The 19,887-nt window shown below is 41.0% G+C and overlaps 1 protein-coding gene across 1 annotated transcript; it reads right to left on the bottom strand.

The window, feature by feature from the left end:
• Positions 1 to 7,455: 7,455 nt before the first annotated feature.
• Positions 7,456 to 14,055, bottom strand: LOC125929144 (olfactory receptor 7A17-like). Its single transcript, XM_049640066.1, has 3 exons — positions 14,032 to 14,055; positions 10,367 to 11,272; positions 7,456 to 7,482 (listed from the first exon to the last, which is right to left on the bottom strand). The coding sequence occupies exons 2-3, from the start codon at positions 11,267 to 11,269 to the stop codon at positions 7,456 to 7,458; spliced, it is 930 nt and encodes a 309-aa protein (XP_049496023.1). The 5' UTR covers positions 11,270 to 11,272; positions 14,032 to 14,055.
• Between the last annotated feature and the right edge of the window lie 5,832 nt (positions 14,056 to 19,887).

Here is a 19,887-nt window from a genome sequence, read left to right as displayed (position 1 = left end):
TCTCAGTGTGGTTTTGATTTGTATTTCCTTGATGATGAGTGATGTTGAGCATCTCTTCATGTGTTGGTTGGCTATCTGGATGTCTTCCTTGGAGAAGTGTCTATTCATGTCTTTTGCCCATTTCTTCACTGGATTATTTGGTTTTTGGGTGTTGAGTTTGATAAGTTCTTTATAGATTTTGGATACTAACCCTTTATCTGATATGTCATTTGCAAATATCTTGTCCCATTCTGTCAGTTGCCTTTTAGTTTTGTTGATTATTTCCTTTGCTGTGCAGAAGATTTTATTTTGATGAGGTCCCAGTAGTTCCTTTTTGCTTTTGTTTCCCTTGCTTCCGTTGAGTAAGAAGTTGCTGCAGCCAAGATCAAAGAGGTTTTTGCCTGCTTTCTCCTCAAGGATTTTGATGGCTTCCTGTCTTACATTGAGGTCTCTCATCCATTTTGAGTTTATTTTTGTGTATGGTGTAAGAAAGTGGTCCAAGTTCATTTTTCTGCATGTTGCTGTCCAGTTTTCCCAGAGCCACTTGCTGTCTTTATTCCATCGGATACTCTTTCCTGCTTTGTCAAAGATTAGTTTGCCAGACGTTTGTGGGTCCATTTCTGGGTTCTCTATTCTGTTCCATTGATCCGAGTATCTGTTCTTGTGCCAGTACCATACTGTCTTGATGATTACAGCTTTGTAGTATAGCTTGAAGTCTGGGATTGTGATGCCTCCTGCTTTGGTTTTCTTTTTCAAGATTGCTTTGGCTATTCAGGGTCTTTTCTGGTTCCATACAAATTTTAGGATTATTTGTTCTAGCTCTGTGAAGAATGCTGGCGTTACTTTGATAGGGATTGCATTGAATATGTACATTGCTTTGGGTAGTATCAACATTTTAACAATATTTGTTCTTCCTATCCAGGAGTATGGAATCTTTTTCCGTTTCTTCGTGTCTTCTTCAATTTCTTTCATAAGATTTCTATAGTTTTCAGTGTATAGATTTTTCACTCTTTGGTTAGATTTATTCCTAGGTATTTTATGGTTTTTTTGTGCAACTGTAAATGGATCGATTCCTTGATTTCTCTTTCTGACGCTTCATTGTTGGTGTATAGGAATGCAACCGATTTCTGCACATTGATTTTATATTCTGCAACTTTGCTGAATTCATGAATCAGTCCTAGCAGTTTTTGGTGGAATTTTTTGGGTTTTTCATATAGAGTATCATGTCATCTGCAAAGAGTGAAAGCTTGACTTCCTCCTGGCTGATTTGGATGCCTTTCATTTCTTTGTATTGTCTGATTGCAGAGGCTAAGACTTCCAATACTATGTTGAATAACAGTGGTGAGAGTGGACATCTCTGTCTTGTTCCTGACCTTAGGGGGAAAGCTCTCAGTTTTTCCCCATTGAGGATGATATTAGTGTTGGGTCATTCATATATGGCTTTTATGATCTCGAGGTGTGATCCTTCTATCCCTGCTTTCTTGAGGGTTTTTATAAAGAAACATTGCTGTATTTTGTCAAATCCTTTCTCTTCATCTATTGAGAGGATCATATGGTTCTTGTCCTTTCTTCTATTGATATGATGAGTCATGTTAATTGTTTTGTGGATACTGAACCAGCCCTGCATCCCAGGGATAAATCCCACTTGGTCATGGTGAGTAATTTTTTTAATGTATTGTTGGATCCAGTTGGCTAATATCTTGCTGAGGATTTTTGCATCCATGTTCATCATGGAAGTTGGTCTATAGTTCTCCTTTTTAGTGGGGTCTTTGTCTGGTTTTGGAATCAAGGTAATGCTGGCTTCATAGGAAGAGTTGGGAAGTTTTCCTTCTATTTCTATTTTTTGGAATAGCTTCAAGAGAATAAGTGTTAACTCTTCTTTAAATGTTTGGTAGAATTCTTCTGGAAAGCCAACTGGTCCTAGACTCTTGTTTTTTAGGAGATTTTTGATTATTACTTGGATTTCTTTACTGGTTATGTGTCTGTTCAAATTTTCTATTTCTTCCTGTTTCAGTTTTGGTAGTGTATATGTTTCTAGGAATTTGTCCATTTCTTCCAGATTGCCCATTTTATTGGTATATAATTGCTCATAATATTCTCTTATTATTGTTTATATTTCTGCTATGTTGGTTGTGATTTCTTCCCTTTCATTCTTGATTCTATTTATTTGGGTCCTTTCCTTTTTCTTTTTGATCAAACTGGCTAGGGGGTTATCAATTTTGTTAATTCTTTCAAAGAACCAGCTTCTGGTTTCATTGATCTCTTCTACTGTTTTGTTTTGTTTGTTTTGATAGCATTAATTTCTGCTTTAATCTTTATTATCTCCTGCCTTCTGCTGGTTTTGGGTTTTATTTGCTGTTCTTTTTCCAGCTCCTTAAGGCATAAGGTTAGGTTGTGTATCTGAGATCTTTCTTCCTTCTTTAGGAAGGCCTGGATTGCTATATAATTTCCTCTTATGACCACCTTTGCTGCATCCCAGAGGTTTTGGGTTGTGGTGTTATCATTTTCATTGACTTCCATATAGTTTCTAATTTCCTCTTTAACTGCATGGTTAGCCGATTCATCTTTAGTAGGATGCTCTTCAGTCTCCAAGTATTTGTTACCTGTCCAAATTCTTGTGGTTGATTTCAAGTTTCATAGCATTGTGGTCTGAAAATATGCACGATATGATCTCGATCTTTTTGTACTTACTTAGGGCTGATTTGTGTCCCAGTATATGGTCTATTCTGGAGAATGTTCCGTGTGCACTGGAGAAGAATGTATATTCTGCTGCTTTAGGATGAAATGTTCTGAATATATCTGTGGAGTCCATCTGGTCCAATGTGTTATTCAAAGCCATTGTTTCCTTGTTGATCTTTTGATTAGATTATCTATCCATTGCTGTGAGTGGGGTGTTGAAGTCTCCTACTATTATGGTATTACTATCAATGAGTTTCTTTTTGTTTGTGATTAACTGATTTATATATTTGGGTGCTGCCACATTTGGCGCATAAATGTTTACAATTGTTAGGACTTCTTGGTGGGTAGACCCCTTGATTATGATATAATGCCCTTCTGTCATCTCTTGATACAATCTTTATTTTAAAGTTTAAATTGTCTGATATAAGTATGGCTACTCTGGCTTTCTTTTGGCAACCATTAGCATGATAGATGGCTCCATCCCCTTATTTTCAATGTGAATGAAGGTGTCTTTAGGTTTAAAATGGGTCTCTTGTAAACAGCATATAGATGGGTCTTATTTTCTTATCCATTCTGTTACACTATGTCTTTTGATTGGAGCATTGAGTCTATTGACGTTTAGAGTGAGTACTGGAAGATATGAATTTATTGCCATTATGATGCTTGTAGAGTTGGAGTTTCTGGTGATGTTCTCTTGTCCTTTCTAATCTTTTGTTGCTTTTGGTATTTATTTATTTATATATATATTCATCTTTTCTCTCCTCAGAAGTCCTCCTTAAAATTTCTTGCAGGGCTGGTTTAGTGGTCACAAACTCCTTTAATTTTTGTTTGTCTGGGATACTTTTTATCTCTCCTTCTATTTTGAATGACAGCCTTGCTGGATAAAGAATTCTTGGCTGCATATTTTCCTGACTCAGCACACTGAATATATCCTGCCACTCCTTTCTGGCCTGCTAAGTTTCTGTGGATAGGTCTGCTCCACACCTGATCTGTCTTCCCTTGTAGGTTAGGGATTTTTTTTTCCTTGCTGCTTTTATGATTCTCTCCTTGCCTGAGTATTTTGTGAATTTGACTATGATATGCCTTGTTGATGGCCAGTTTTTGTTGAATCTAATGGGAGTCCTCTGTGGTTCCTGGATTTTGATGTCTGTGTCTTTCCCCAGGTTAGGAAAGTTTTCCACTATGATTTGCTCACATAACCCTTCTACCCCTATTTCTCTCTTCCTCTTCTGGAACCCCTATGATTCTGATATTGTTCCTTTTTAATGAGTCACTGATTTCTCTAATTCTTAAATCATGCTCTTTTGCCTTAATCTCCCTCTTTTTTTCTGCTTCGTTATTCTCTATAAGTTTGTCCTTCATATCTCTGATTCTCTGTTCTGCCTCGTCCATCCTTGCCACCACTGCATCCATCCATGATTGCAGCTCAGTTATAGCATTTTTAATTTCATTCTGGCTATTTTTTACTTCTTTTATCTCTGCAGAAAGGGTTCTAATCTATTTTTGATTCCAGCTAGTATTCTTATCATGATTCTAAATTCTGGTTCAGACATCTTGCTTGTATCTGTGTTGGTTAAATCCCTGGCTGTCGTTTGTTTGTGCTCTTTCTTTTGGGGTGAATTCCTTCATTTGTCATTTTGAAGGGAGAAAAGTAATTAATGATGTCAAAAAATTGAAATTAAAAAAATTAAAATTAAAAAAATATTAAAATTAAAAATAAACACACACACACACACACACACACACACAAATAGATGATGCTAGATCCTAGGTTTGTTTTGGTCTGGGTGTTGGAAGTGGTTTGACGGATTAGAGAAAAAAAAGGAAATTGTTTGAGAATTTGAAAAAATGAATACACCAAAGTAGATTAAAATGAGATGATGTGAGTAAAATAGAATTTGAAAAAATATACACAGAAGTAGAGAATATAGTAGAAAAAATTAAAAAAACTATTTTTAATAAAAATTAAAAAGAAATATGAATTTTTTCATTTCTGTATTTAAGAAAAAAGAAAAATGAAAAAGAAAAAAGACAAAAAAGAAAAGAAAAGAAAAAAAAGAAATCGTTTGAAAATTTGAAAAAGTGAATACACTGTATAGACTAAAATAAAATGATGGGAGTGAGATAGAATTTGAAAAAATTTACGTAAAACCAAAAAATATAGTAATAAAAATTAAATAAAAATATTTTTAAAAGAAATTGAAAGTAAAACTGAAGTTTTTCTCTTTCTGCATTCAAGAAAAAGAAAAAGAAAAAAGAAAAAAGAAAAAGAAAAAAAAGAAATTGTTTGAACATTTGAAAAGGTGGGTATACTGAAGTAGACTAAAATAAAATGATGGAAGTAAAGTGGAAGTTGAAAAAATTTACACCAAAGTAAAAAATATAGTAACAAAAATTAAAGACAGATATTTTTAAGAAAAATTGAAAATAATGAGTTGTTTCACTTTCTGTATTCAAGAAAAAGAAAAGAATTGTAAAAGAGAAAAAGGAAAAAAAAAGAGAGAAAAAATTGAATAGATGAACCTGCTAACAGATTGAAGTAGGACTGAAATTGCTTCGTTTTCCCCTATAATCAGTCCATGTAGCTCTTTATAGTCCAGAAATGAAGCCGGCAGTGAGGTTTGTGTTCTTGAAGACCGAAGTTGGCCCAGTTGGGCAGGGCTCGTTGTAACGGCTCCGCTCACCACTAGATGGCGCCGCTAGCCTCCTGGGGTGGATTGTTGCAGGGCTTGTCGGTGCGCAGGCGCATGCGCAGGAGCGGTGAAAAATGGCGCCACCCAGCCACCCAGGCTGTTCTCCCCGATCGGCAATCGCGCACCGGTCCTCCGTTTTCAGCTCTCGTCCACTCCCCGCTTTTCCACTCTCCGTGACCAGGCCCCAGGCAGTACCTCTCTCCCAAGTTTTGTCTCAGATGCGGCTGTTTTCCCCGGCCCCTTACTTCCGAAGGACTGCGGCTTTGACCCGCTCCGCCCCTCTGGGGGAGGGTCTCACCGAGCAGTGGCCGAATGAGCAATGGCCGAATGGCGGCTGCACCCAGGAACGCTTGCCGGACCCTGCTGGTGCCGGTGCCCCGAGACTACGGCCAGGTGTCAGCCTGCCCCCCCAAAAAGATCGCGAGACAGTGTAGCCTCAGTGTTTCAGGGACCGTGGAAAATCACAATACACATCTGGCACCAGGCTTCACCCTCGACGACCTCGTCCCAGCACCAGCGAATGTGGCCGCCTTCCGGGGTCTGCTGGGACCAGGTGGCATCAACAGTCTCTACCGAATGTCCTTCCGGCAATGGAACAGCTTTTCCCCGTGTGGCCCGAGGACCTCCCGGACCCCACTCTGTTCCTGGGGATTCACCCTTCCCACCAGAGCACCGCCAGGTAGGGAGCTGCGGAGTTGCAGCCTTTGCGCTCCCCTTGTTTACAGTCTGAATGGAATTTAAACCCTCTCCTTTCTCCTTTCTCCCTTTGTAGTTTCGTCCCTGCGGCTGTTTCCAATTTTCCACTTTCTCTCCAGCTGCTTTTGGGGAGAGGTGCTCTTCCCGTATGCTCCCTCCCTCCCCAGTCTCCGTCCTCTCTCCGCCTGCAAAAGGGGTTCCCTACCTTCGGGGCTTCTTGCTCCCCAAGTTCAGCTTTTCGTGCCGTGTACATGCTGAATTCTGTGGTTCAGGTTGCGCAGATTGTTGTGTTAATCTTCCAGTTTTCTAGGTGTGTAGGATGGTTTAGTGTCAGTCTGGCTGTACTTCATGGACGCGAGAGACACAAAAAGCTTCCAGGCTGTTCTGCCAAAGTGGCTCCTCCCTATTTGGTATTTCTGAAAATAAACCATCTCCCACACATCTCACATTCACCAACCTGAAAGCTCTCTGAACCATCCTTTTGGGTTTTAGGGAAGATTCACTATGTAGACACAGTTGATTAAATCATTGGCCATTGGTGATTAGACTCAATCTTAGACCCTCCTTCTTCCCAGGAGGTCAGGGGCTGGGATGTGAAGTTTCAGTCTTCTAATAACACGGTTGGTCTTCCTGGCCAGTAGCCCCTCTCAACGTCACTTCATTAACCTGACAGAAGACATTTTTTTCCCCCTTAACTACATTGATTTATTTTGAGGGGGTTGAAGAGAGAGAGAGAAAGAGAGAGAGAATCCCAAGCAGCCTCTGTGCTAACAGTGAAGATCTCACAAATCGTGAGATGATATCAAGAGTTGGACCCTTTCCTGACTGCCACCCGGATGCCCCTCCCCCCCAACACAAGACGTCTTTATGACTCCCATCACTTAGGAAATTGGAAGAGTTTTAGGAGCTCTGTACCAGAAATGGGGATGTAGACCAAATAATTTTTTTTTATTACAAATCATAATATCACAGTTATAAATTGTCGTGCTGGATGGAGCCTTGATTGGAATTCGGTCACGATGCTTCCAGTTCTCAAACCCTGGCACAGCGGTTCTCAACCAGGCAGGAGTTGGCCCGTGGGGATATTTGGCCATGTGTGAAAGGATGTTGCCAAACACCTATAACCCATAGGACAGCACCCAATACAAATATTCACCCAGCCCCAAATGTCAACGGTGAGAAGGTGAGAAATATTATTCGAGACCAGCACTGCTCTACCTGCATTGTGTGTACAAATCGCCAGAGTTTGTAGTTAAAATGCCAATTATGATGCATTAGGTCTCCAGGTCTCCAGGGACTCTGTGTTTCTGATAAACTCCCCCGTGGTGTTGATGCTGTGGGTCCTGTCTGTGGAGCACAGCTTGAGAGCAAGGCTGTGCTCCTGTGTTAGAGACACGTGTAGGCAGTTTTAGGTTTTCTCCACCAGGAATCTTCTGTACATGTGATTTTGAAGGACAAGTTTTTCACATAACTCTCTAGGTGTTGATAAATTCTGTGTTCAATGCTTTTACCTAAGGGCTCTTGAGTGACAGAAAATACTTTATGTTTGAGCAAAAACTATGGAGTAGGCAGAATAAGGGCTTCCAAAAGATGTCCACATCCTAATCCAAAGAACTTTTGAAAACATTTGTTTACAGACTAAGAGGAATGTAGCCAGGAGGTGGAATAAGTCTGCTAATCACTGAATTTGATAAAAAAAAAAAAAAAAAAAAAAAAAGATTAGCCTAGATTATCGGGATGGGATTAGAGCAATCACAGCGGTCCTTTAAATGTGAAAGAGGAAGGGGGTGCCTGGGTGGCTCACTAGGTTAATAGTGCAGCTCTTGATTTTGGTTCAGGTCATGATCTCACAGTTTGTGGGACTGAGCCCCATTTCTGGCTTTGTGCTGACAGAGCAGAGCATGCGTGGGATTCTCTCTCTCCCTCTCTCTCTCTGGCCCTCCCCTGCTCATGCTTGGTCTCTTTCTCCCTGTCTCTCTCTCTCAAAACAAACAAACAACAAACAAACAAACAAACATTTTAAATGCAGAAAATGGAAGAAAAGAATTGGAATCAGAGAGACATTTTCAGACACAATGCTGCGGGCTAGAGGAAGGGCCACTAGACAGAAAATGCAGGTCGCCACTAAAAAATAGGAAAGCCACTAAAAAATAGAAATAGGAAAGGGAGTGAATTCTCTTCTGGAGTGTCCAGAAGGATCACAGCCTTGACGATCTCTTCATTTTAGCCCAGCGAGACCCATTTCAGGCTTCTGACCTAGAAACTTTGGACAAATCTTCGTTTTAAGCCACAAGTATAGTCATTTATTGTAGCAGCATCAGGAATCGAATGCGGAAGTTTGTTCAGAAATATATTGTTTATAGGAGCAGGATTTGAGCCTTTCAATTCATTCAGTGAACTTTCCCTTGGGTAAAGGCATTTGGTATTGAAATCCCACCTTAAATGGAAAGAATTTAGTTTCAGTTTGGAGATATTCTGCCCTACTTGCTGGACAATGATTTCTCACTACATACATGTAGATGTGGTTTTGACTCTGAGGCCTTTGAAGATTTGAGATAAAAGACAATTCCTTTTTATTATTTATTTATTCTTAATATGAAATTTATTGTCAAATTGGTTTCCATACAACACCCAGTGCTCATCCCAACAGGTGCCCTCCTCAATGCCCATCACCCACCCCCACCAACCCTCAGATTGTTCTCAGTTTTTAAGAGTCTCTTATGGTTTGCCTCCCTCCCACTCTAACCTTTTTTTTCCCCTTCCCCTCCCCCATGGTCTTCTGTTAAGTTTCTCAGGATCCACATAAGAGTGAAACCATAAGGTATCTGTCTTTCTCTGTATGGCTTATTTCACTTAGCATCACACTCTCCGGTTCCATCCATGTTGCTACAAAGGGCCATATTTCATTCTTTCTCATTGCCAAGTGGTATTCCATTGTGTATATAAAAGACAATTCCTTTTTAAAATTGAGGTCACCTGTTCCATTTTAAGTCTTTGTGTCAAAATTGTATTCTTTCTAGTTCACGTTGACTTGAATGTTTATTCTTTTCATTACGATCCTCCCCACCCCCCTCCGCCATATTTAACATTTTCTTTCAACATAATAGATGGGATTTTAGTAAGTCCTCTGTGCGTCTACATGTATGCATATTAATGTGTTTATCTGAGAGAAAGATGGACATAAACGAACACACACATATACATATCACACGCTTAACCTTGAATATTTTCTTCAGATCCAACAAAGTGCTCTACGCCTTTCATTTATTCCTCACACCATCTGTCTGGAGTTAGGGCTCATTACCCCACATTACCTTCAGAAATAAGGATATGGAGGCTCAGTTGGATTGCATCTTCACAATAATATAACAGAGAAATTAAAGCTTAGTGTGCATCTTCTTGAATTATACACAAATGGAGCCACATGGTCTACAATCTTTTTTTTTTTTTAACATTTCACCTTTTATTAAGGCAGGTGTGTGATAAACAATTTAATACAACCAGATCTCTCATGAACTTGCAACTTACGGTTCTTATTCCAGAAAATTCTGTTCTTATAAAAAGTCACCTCAGTATCTGAAAAGAGTAATAAGGGATTTTGAACCCAGTTTGCTTTTTGTTTTTTTATTGAAATCCATGTTAGTTAACGTTTGGTGTAGTATTGGTTCAGGAGTAGAACCCAATGATTCACCACTTACATGTCATACCCAGTGCTCATCACAGCAGGGCACAGCAGGTGCCCTGCTTAATGCCCATCACCCATTTAAGCCATCTCCCCCCACCCCCAGCAGCCCTCTGTTTGTTCTCTGTATTTAAGAGTCTCTTTTGGTTTGCCTCCCTCTCTGTTTTTATCTTGTTTTATTTTTATATCTCTTGACCTATGTGCATCTGTTGTGTTTCTTAAATTCCACATGAGCAAAATCATATACTTGTCTTTCTCTGGCTGACTTATTTAGCATAATACACTCTACTTCCGTCCACAAATGGCAAATGGCAAGATTTCATTCATTTGATCACCGAGAAATATTCCATTATATATATACACCGCATCTTCTTTATCCATTCATCAGTCAAGGGAAATTTAGTCTCCTTCCCTAATTTGGCTATTTTTGATAGTGCTGCTAAAAACATGGGGGGGGGGTGTGCCCCCTCGAGTCAGCATTTTTGTGTCCTTTGGATAAATACCTAGTAGTGCAATTGCTGGATCGTTGGGTAGTTCTGTTTTTAATTTCTTCAGGAACCTCCATCCTGTTTTCCAGAGTGGCTGCACCAGTTTGCATTCCCACCAACGCTGCAAAAGTGTTCCCCTCTCTCCGCATCAGAGCCCCCTTCATGTCTTTGTTCCTCAGGCTGTAGATGAAGGGGTTCAGCATGGGTGTGACCACCGTATACACCACTGAGGCTGTGGCACTTGAGTGGGAGCTCTGGGTAGCAGCAGAGCTGAGGTACACTCCCAGGCCAGTACAATAAAATAGAGAGACAACGGAGAGGTGAGACACACAGGTGGAAAATGCTTTATACTTGCCCTGAGCTGATGAGATCCCACATATGGAGGAAACTATCTTAGAATAAGAGTAAAGGATCCCCACAAAGGGACCACCAGCCAGCAGCATAATTCCAGAATACATCACCATGTTATTGAGAAAAGTGTCAGAACAGGCAAGTTGGATCATCTGATTGAGTTCACAGAAAAAGTGGGGGATTTCCAAGACTGTACAGAAGGACAGCCGCAATACCATTAAGCTTTCTAACAAAGAATTCAGGGCACACGTGATCCAGGACACCAGAACCAGCAGTCCACAGAGCCGGGGGTTCATGATGACCATGGAGTTCAGGGGGTGACAGATGGCCACAAAGCGGTCGTAAGCCATCACAGTCAGGAGAAAGATGTCTGATTCTACAAAGAGTAGGAAAAAGTACATCTGTGTGATGCAGCCTGCATAGGTTATGACTTTGCTCTGAGTCTGGATGTTCCAGAGCATCTTTGGGATGACAGTAGAGGTGAAGCAGATGTCCACAAAGGACAGGTTGGCCAGGAAGAAGTACATGGGTGTGTGGAGGTGGGAGTCAGAGCTGACAGCTAGGACGATGAGCAGGTTTCCAAACACAATGATCAGGTACATGGAGAGGAAAAGCCCAAATATGACGGGCTGTAATTCTGGTTCATCTGATAATCCCAGAAGAAGAAATTCTGAAATTTGGGTATCATTGCCTGGTGCCATGTGGTGGTGGTGGTGACTAGAAATTAGAAAAAAAAAAGATTAATATTAGCACAAATGGGCACTAGTAACATGGCAGAAATGCTGTAATTACAATGATGTGTGTGGGGGAAAAGCAGGCATAAAAGAAAATGGTTGGGTTATTATCTTTACGGGGAGTTCAGGAAGACCTAAAAGCAAGGTGACATTTGAAGAGAGACTTCTGGGATATGTGCACGGAAGCCATGAGGTTGTCTGGGGAAGTGTGGGCTCTGCAGGAAGAAAAGCCAGTTCAAAGGCCCTGAGGAAGGCATTTGTTTCGGGTACCCAGGTATAAAAATGGAGGCAGTGTGGTCAAGAAACGAGTAAGAGAGAGGTGATGGCAGGGACCGTTGAGGAACGAGGTGGCCTCCCTGCTACAGCTGAAACTTCACGACACAGGGAGCCCTTCCTTTGCCTAGTGTTCCTTGCACTTCATTAATTTTGTCCCTAAGGAATCCTGCAAATAAAAGTAGATCTCCTTCTTACTTCCAATGATGGTTAACATTCTGGCATCTGTATTTCGAGGGTCCACACTGCCCCACCACAGCCTTCTGGGGCCAGGTGACTACGGGTTCTTCTCACCCCTAGTTACAATATTTAGGAAAGAAATGATACAGGTGAAGTTCTCAATATCAAATTGTCATTACCCTAAAGAATATAGAAAAGTACCCAATTTCCAGTTGGTAAGCTTCCCATGAACATGAAAACACGCTGCTGCATTTTAATATGACCATTCTTCTCTTCTGCATTTAGAGAAGTAGAAAAAACTCAGAAGGAGACAGAGCAAAGGAAGAGCAGGGAGAAAGCTCTCATAAGCCCAGGTGGTCCCTGAGAGATCATGATGATCAGAAAGCTTCCCTGGTTCTGGCTGCATTCCAATCCTAGGTTTACCCCCATATGCCCAGTACGACTAACAAAGCAACAAAATCCAATTTCTCCAAAAGAGAAAAGAGTGCTGTATTTATCGTGTCAAGACACATGAAGTATAAACATCCACTGGAAATATGAGTAAAAGGAATAAATCCCCAACTGACAAAAGCAAATACACAGCATACAAAAATAGCGGGGATTTATCAAGATCAAATGGTAACAGGTTTTTCTATATGATAAACACACACAACTTTGGACAACTTTGGGATCAGTTAATGAGCTTTGAATTTTAGATCCACCAAAAAATGTTAACTGTTTGAATTTGGGAAGACAAGCAAATCGTTCTAAAATGTTAATATTCTCACTAGTATAGTGGGGGCAGTGGTATCCACCCTCCATGGTGGTCGACAGATTAGGTGAATATATATAAAAAGTTCAGCATAGATCCTTCCTGTTAGTTTATGATGGTCATTCTGTTCGTTCAGCCGTGTGTGTGTGTGTGTGTGTGTGTTTGTGTGTGCGCGCGTGCACACGCACGTGTGAGCATCCATGTGGATTTGTGTATTTGCATGTGTACACATTCTGGATCATAATGTCAAAGGCATGTTTCCTGTGGACAGTCCAAAAAAATGGAATCCACTGGTATAATGGGAAAAGTAGTTTTAACAGAAGACCGTTGCCTGCTCATGTGGGACAAAAGCAGTGTGAATGGCGAGTCCATTATAGGAGCCTGGTTGCCAAGAGAAAATGTAGTGAGTGTGGGTGCTGATGTTAAGTCAGACTCCAGGGAGCCCGGGCTGATGGCTCCACTTGCCTCATCATGGTGTCCACCTCGGGCCCCTGACCTGATTGTTATTAATGTACCTATTCCCTGTCTACAGTGGATGTGGCTGACCCTTTCCTCACTTTCCTTGGTGGTATTCTTTCCTTCGTTATCTCGGGCTCTGGGGTTTGATCTTTGTTTTGCCACATCCGGTGGGAACACTCCAGTCCCGTTACTCTGTTCCTTGTCTGACATGCAGAAACCTTCCCAGACTGTACTGTGCAAAATAATGCACGTTCCGTGACCATCCATCCCCTTTCTTTCTATGAGTTATCCTTGAAGACCCTATGTCATATAAGCACTTACTTCTTTGCTGTCTTCTCCAGGATAATATAGGACCCAAAGGAGCAGGGGCCTCACCTGCTTTGTTTGCATCTTTTGGTCACAAAGGTGTGCATTCATATAGAAACAAGTTTTAAGAACATGAGAATGTATTAGAAAAAGTACAGTAGGGAAACGAAAATCGTGTTAAACATGGTGGATTCTAGTAACTGTATTAAACAAAACTGAACAATGATCCAACACTAATGTCTTACAGAAAGGATGTAAAAGAGCAGTAATGACATCCACACGGGTCTCTGATTCAGGACGAAATGGGTAAGAGCTTGGAAATAAATGATGGGAAAATATACTTTTTAACATACGGTGGAGGAAGCAGTAGCTAAAGCTATAATTTTATTGTACGTAACCATAAATGGACTCAATCATGCTGATGGAAAAGATGTAGGGAATCTTTAGTTAAATACAAAAGAACATGTTGCACATAAGGACAGGAGGTGATTACTATTTTAAAAAAACAGATCTAACTTCAAAATATAAAATGGCAGAAATAAGGAAAGTTAGATGTGACATAACACAGCAATATATGGAAAAGCACTTCTTACTAGTAAGGATGTGGAAGAATTTCGATGTTTAAAAGCAATGAGGGGAACACGATATGACCAACTGAGAGATTTGAGCACACAATATATCTAGACTCTCTCTCAATCCCATAAACACATCTACACACCACAGAAATATTAAGTGGCAAACAGCAAACTTGGTGAAAGATTGCAATTGTTTTTTGAAAGAATGAAATAAAACAACAATAAAAACACTCAGTTCCCAGTACAGAAAAGCAACATACTTGCCAAAAAATTTGCATATAGGAAGTAAGTGGCTAACAAAGTCTAAAACCTATTCAGCCTCCTTGGTAATAAAATTGTGGCTAAAACGCTCCTTGGCATATCCCTTCAGTCATACTAAGTCTATTATTTCTTTCTGGTAAATACCAAAGAGAGAGACGATACTTGAAATGCGTGTCTCAAAAACCACTGTCGCAAGGGAGTATTTACCTTCAGGAGGCTGAATCCTTCTAAGAAATAAAGAACAAGTTAAATGTACCCCAAATGAAAAAAAGTGTAAAATGCTCCCATCCCGCTGCTCATATCTCCAAGCCTCCTACTCTGTTTCCCTACTCCCGTTAGCTGCAAAACTCCGTGGATACGTGCTAATTTCACTGGAACCTCTTTACGCACCGCCCCCTTTTCCTTCTTCAGTCTCATCCAATTGGACTTCCATTCCCACCGCTCAGCATCACCAGTGATCCTTGTATTGCTGAGTCCAACAAACACTTCTTTTAAAAAAATGTATTAAGTAAATTGTGTTCAAATTTTTAAAAGTCAACCTAACAAACAAACATGGTATCTCTTGACTCTGGGCCAGGCTGCTTAGGCTCTAAGGTGACCTCAAGAAAAGGTTCTCAAGTTCCATTCTTTCTGATCCTTTCCTGAAATACCTGCTGAGCTCTCAGACTCACCTGGATGGGGTCTACAAGAGGAGTGTCTCTGTGTGGAGGACCGAAATTCCCCCTTGATGGTCGATGATGAAAACCAAGGCTCTGTTCCCAGACAGGACAGCAAGAAGGAGTGAAGCATGGGTCCCCCAGCCAGACTTAGGAATCCGAGAGCAACAACCATGTCCTGTCCTGCACAAGGAGCACCATGGTTAGGACGGCAGAGGAGATATTTACAGCTCCCTGTGTCTGCTCATTAGGCGCTATTTCCATTGTTAGTCCCACGCTGGAGCATCTTGTTTCCCTCTGGGCCACTGGTCTGGACAGAAAAGAATTTTTTCCTACTAATTCTCTGTTCCCAGGAGACCAGATTAGAAGTCAGGTGAATCTGACTTTTGCTATTTCTTCTCCATGCTCTTGCTGGCCTTCCAGAGGTCTAACCTCCTTATATCTTACCCCAATTTTGAGTTAACGTTTTCTCCAAATCTAAGACCGAGGGACCTGCCTAAGCAGGTCTCATGGACCTCCAAAGTATTGTCTTAATGGCAGAAAAGACTTCCCGGTTTCTCTAGAAAATTGCTATTCTCCTCTCAACAAGAGAGAGAGGTATGTTAATTTGCTATAAGCCTATGGGTACCGTGCTCTTGTGTTCATGATGTTTTTGACTAATCAGTAAGGGGATTTATGCTGGTAACACAAATTGAGAACTTCCATTTAGTGTCCCAGATGAAAAAGCTCGTTACTTATAAGATATATTTAGATCATGTTATGCACCATACACTGATCTTAGACTTCTGTGTGGATTGCCTTATTTCATTTTTACAAAAGCCCACTCTTTTTTTTTAATCTAAATTTTTGTTAGTTCACATACAGTGTAATACTGGTTTCAGGAGTAGAATTCGGTGATTCATCACTTACATACAACACCCAACGCTCATCCTAAAGTGTTCTCCTTCATCCTCATCACCCATCTAGCCCATCCCCACCCACCTGCCTCAATCAATCCTCATTTGTTCTTTATAGTTAAGATTTTCTTGTGGTTTGTTTCCCTCTCTTCTCTCCCCACCCATGTGGGTTGAGCTAGACTGTAATATGTTGAGCAAAATAAGTCAGGCAGAGAAAGACAGATATCATATCATTTCATTCATATGTAGAATTAAAGAAAAGTTCACACTTATTTTTTAAAAATTTTTAATGTTTTTATTCATTTTTGAGAGACAAAGAGATACATAGCACTAATGGGGGAAGGGCAGAGAGAGAGGGAGACACAGAATCCGAAGCAGACTCCAGGCTCTGAGCTGTCAGTACAGAGCCAGATGTGAGGCTGGAAACCATGAATCGTGAGATCATGACCTGAGCCGAAGTTGGACACTTAACTGACTGAGCCAGCCAGGCACCCTGAAAAGTCCACACTTATTAAAGTACAGTTGTAACAGTGGGGCTCAGAAGTGTGGCATGAACTACTCAGAGTTGTGAACTGAGGGAGGAAGGAGCTTTGACTGTAAATCGACCAAGATATTTCCAGTTCTCATATGCTAGGTCAGTGGCTCTCAACCAAGGGCGATTTTGCTTTCAGACAACAATTGACAAGGGAGAAATTTTTGGTTGTCGTAAGTAGGGAGGTCCCACTGGCGCCTAGTGGGTTCAGGCCAGGAATGCTGCCCCATGTCATACAATGCACAGGACGGCCCCCACCACAGAGCATTATCTAGCACAGTGTCAACAGTGGAGAAGTTGAGAGACACCACTCTAGACCAGAACTTCTCCAACATTAATGTATTTATGAATCACTTGGGGATCCTGTTCAAATCTGGACTCTGATTTGGCGGGACATGGGTGGGGCTCAGAGATCCTGTAATTGTAACCATTTCTCAGTAGGTACTGATGCCACCCATCTGGTCTGTGGACCCATCTTTGAGTAGTAAGGCTGTGGTTCAGTGTTTGAGTCAGGGGTAGGTATTGTTAGACCTTTCCTACCAAGAACTGGAGCTCTACCTCAGGTCTGAGGTTAGGTGGTCCAATGATGGACTCAGTAGGTGAGCTTGTGCATGCTCAAGTTTATACGTGTCTCTTGAGTATTTCCCTCGTGAGCTGTGCTGCCTTTGGGGAGAGATGATGCCAGATAGAAGAGATGTACAGGGCAAGGTATGGGGAGAGGGTGTAGAGCTTCCATTCCTTCTCCAGGCATGCCACTCTACCTGTCTCCATGTGTTCACCAACCTGAAAGCTCTCTGAACCATCCTTTTGGGTTTTATGGAAGCTTCATGATGTAGACGCAACTGATTATATCATTGGCTATTGGTGATTAGACTCAGTCTCCAGAGCCTCCTCCACCCCTGGAAGTCAGGGTTTGGGATGTAAAGTTTCAGTCTTCTAATCACATGCTGAGTCCTCCACAGCAGCCCCTCTCCTTAGATGCTTTACCAAAGTCACTCCACTAATCTAATAGAAGATATATATATATTTTTGAGTTTATTTATTTATTTTGAGAGAGAGAGAGAGAGAGAGAGAGAGAGAGCGCACATGCACATATGAGAGGGAGAGGGGCAGACAGAGAGAGCAACAGAAACCCAACTGTCAGTGCAGAGCCCAACGCGAAGCTCAAACTCACAAACTGTGAGATCATGACCTGAGCTGAGATCAAGAGTCGGATGCTTAACCAACTTACCCACCCAGGTTCCCACCTGACAGAAGACATCTTTATGACTCTCATCACTTAGGAAGTTGGAAGAATTTTATTATCTCTGTGTCAAAATGGGGATGATGGCCACATAGATATATTTTTATTACATATCATGTCACACTTATAAATGTAGTCCTGGATGAAGCCTTGATGAGAGTTCTGTCACGATGCTTCCAGTTGTCAAATCTTGGCACAGTGGTTCTCAACCAGGCATGATTTTGTCCTTGGGGATATTTGGCCATGGGTGAAGGGATGTTGCCAAACACCTGTAACCCATAGGACAGCACCAAACACATATATTTATCCAGCCCCAAATGTCAGCAATGAGAAGATGGGAAATATTATTCCATTTTGTAGCTGTGATGCTGGGTGGTGCTCCCCTGGCTGGGGTCCTTTACTCTTATTCTAAGAAAGTTTCCTGCATACATGGGATCCCATCAGCTCAGGCCAATTATAAAGCATTTCCACCTGTGCGTCTCACTTCTCAGTTGTCTCCTTATTCTTCTGTATGAACCTAGGAGTGTACCTTAGGTTTGCTGCTACCCAGAGCTCCCACTCAAGTGCAATAGCCTTGGTGATGTACACTGTGGTCATGCCCATCCCGAACCCTTCGTCTACAGCCTGAGGAACAAAGACATAAAGGAAACCATCAAAACCCTAGAGGAGAAAGCAGGAAAAAACCTCTCTGACCTCAGCGACAGCAATTCCTTACTTGACACATCTCCAAAGGCAAGAGAATTAAAAGCAAAAATGAACTATTGGGACCTCATCAAGATAAAAACTTCTGCACTACAAAAGAAACAATCAACAAAACTGAAAGGCAACTGATGGAATGGGAAAAGATATTTGCAAATGACATATCGGACAAAAGGCTAGTTTCCAAAATCTATAAAGAACTCACCAAACTTCACACCCGAAAACAAATAATCCAGTGAAGGAATGGGCAGAAGACATGAATAGGCACTTCTCTAAAGAAGACATCCAGATGGCCAACAGGCACATGAAAAGATGCTCAACGTCACTCCTCATCAGGGAAATACAAATCAAAACCACACTGAGATATCACCTCATGCTAGTCAGAGTGGCTAAAATGAACAAACCAGGAGACTATAGATGCTGGCGAGGATGTGGAAAAATGGGAACCCTCTTACACTGCCGGTGGGAATGCAAACTGGTGCAGTTACTCTGGAAAACAGTGTGGAGGTTCCTCAAAACATGAAAAATAGATCTACCCTATGACCCAGCAATAGCACTGCTATGAATTTACCCAAGGGATACAGGAGTGCTGATGCATAGGGGCACTTGTACCCCAATGTTTATAGCAGCACTTTCAACAATAGCCAAATGATGGAAAGAGCCTAAATGTCCATCAACTGACAAATGGATAAAGAAATCGTGGTTTATGTACACAATGGAATCCTACTTGGCAATGAGAAAGAATGAAATCTGGCCATGTGCAGCAACGTGGATGGAACCGGAGAGTGTGATGCTAAGTGAAATAAGTCATACAGAGAAAGACAGATACCATATGTTTTCACTCTTATGTGGATCCTGAGAAACTTAACAGAAGACCATGGGAAGGGGAAGGGAAACAAAAGAAAAGCTAGAGAGGGAGGGAGGCAAACCATCAGAGACTCTTAAAAAGTGAGAACAAACTGAGGGTTGATGGGGGGTGGGAGGGAGGGGAGGGTGGGTGATGGGTATTGAGGAGGGCACCTGTTGGGATGAGCACTGGGTGTTGTATGGAAACCAATTTGACAATAAATTTCATATTTAAAAAAACAAAGACATAAAGGAAACTCTAAATGTATTTTTCAGAGGAAGCCATAAAAGGGCTATTTTTCAAGAAGTACCTGTGAGTGCAGGCTTAATTCCTTACAACCAAAAATTGTGATTCTTTAATCAGATCATGAAGGAACTTAATACCTCTATTTATACGCTGGAATTTCAATTTTTTTCTAAAGTTCTGCTACCTTATTGAATTTATTTATTTACTTTTAATTTATTATTTATTTATTTAATTTTAATTTATTGTTATATTTTTAAAATATAAATCCAAGTTAGTTAATATTAGTGAGATTGCATGGAATCATTTCATTGATTCCAAATCAATGATTTCAGGAATAGAATTTAGTGATTTATCACTTACATATTACACCCGGTGCTCATCCCAACAAGTGTCCTCATTAATGCCCATCACTCATTTAGCCCACCCCCCACCCCACCTCTCCTCCAGCAACCCTCAGTTTGTTCTCTGTATTTAAGACTCTCTTATGGTTTGTCTCCCTCTCTGTTTTTGTCTTATTTTTACTTCCCTTGCCCTATGTTCATCTGTTTTGTTTCTTAAATTCCACATATGAGTGAAATCAAATGATATTTATCTGACTGACTTATTTTGCTAAGCATAATACATTTTAGTTCCATGCATGTTGCTACAAATGGCAAGATCT

The sequence above is a fragment of the Panthera uncia genome, chromosome A2 (assembly GCF_023721935.1).
Source record: "Panthera uncia isolate 11264 chromosome A2, Puncia_PCG_1.0, whole genome shotgun sequence".
In the NCBI taxonomy this organism is placed as follows: Eukaryota; Metazoa; Chordata; class Mammalia; order Carnivora; family Felidae; genus Panthera; species Panthera uncia.
This window is presented reverse-complemented; position numbering and strand designations above follow the sequence as displayed.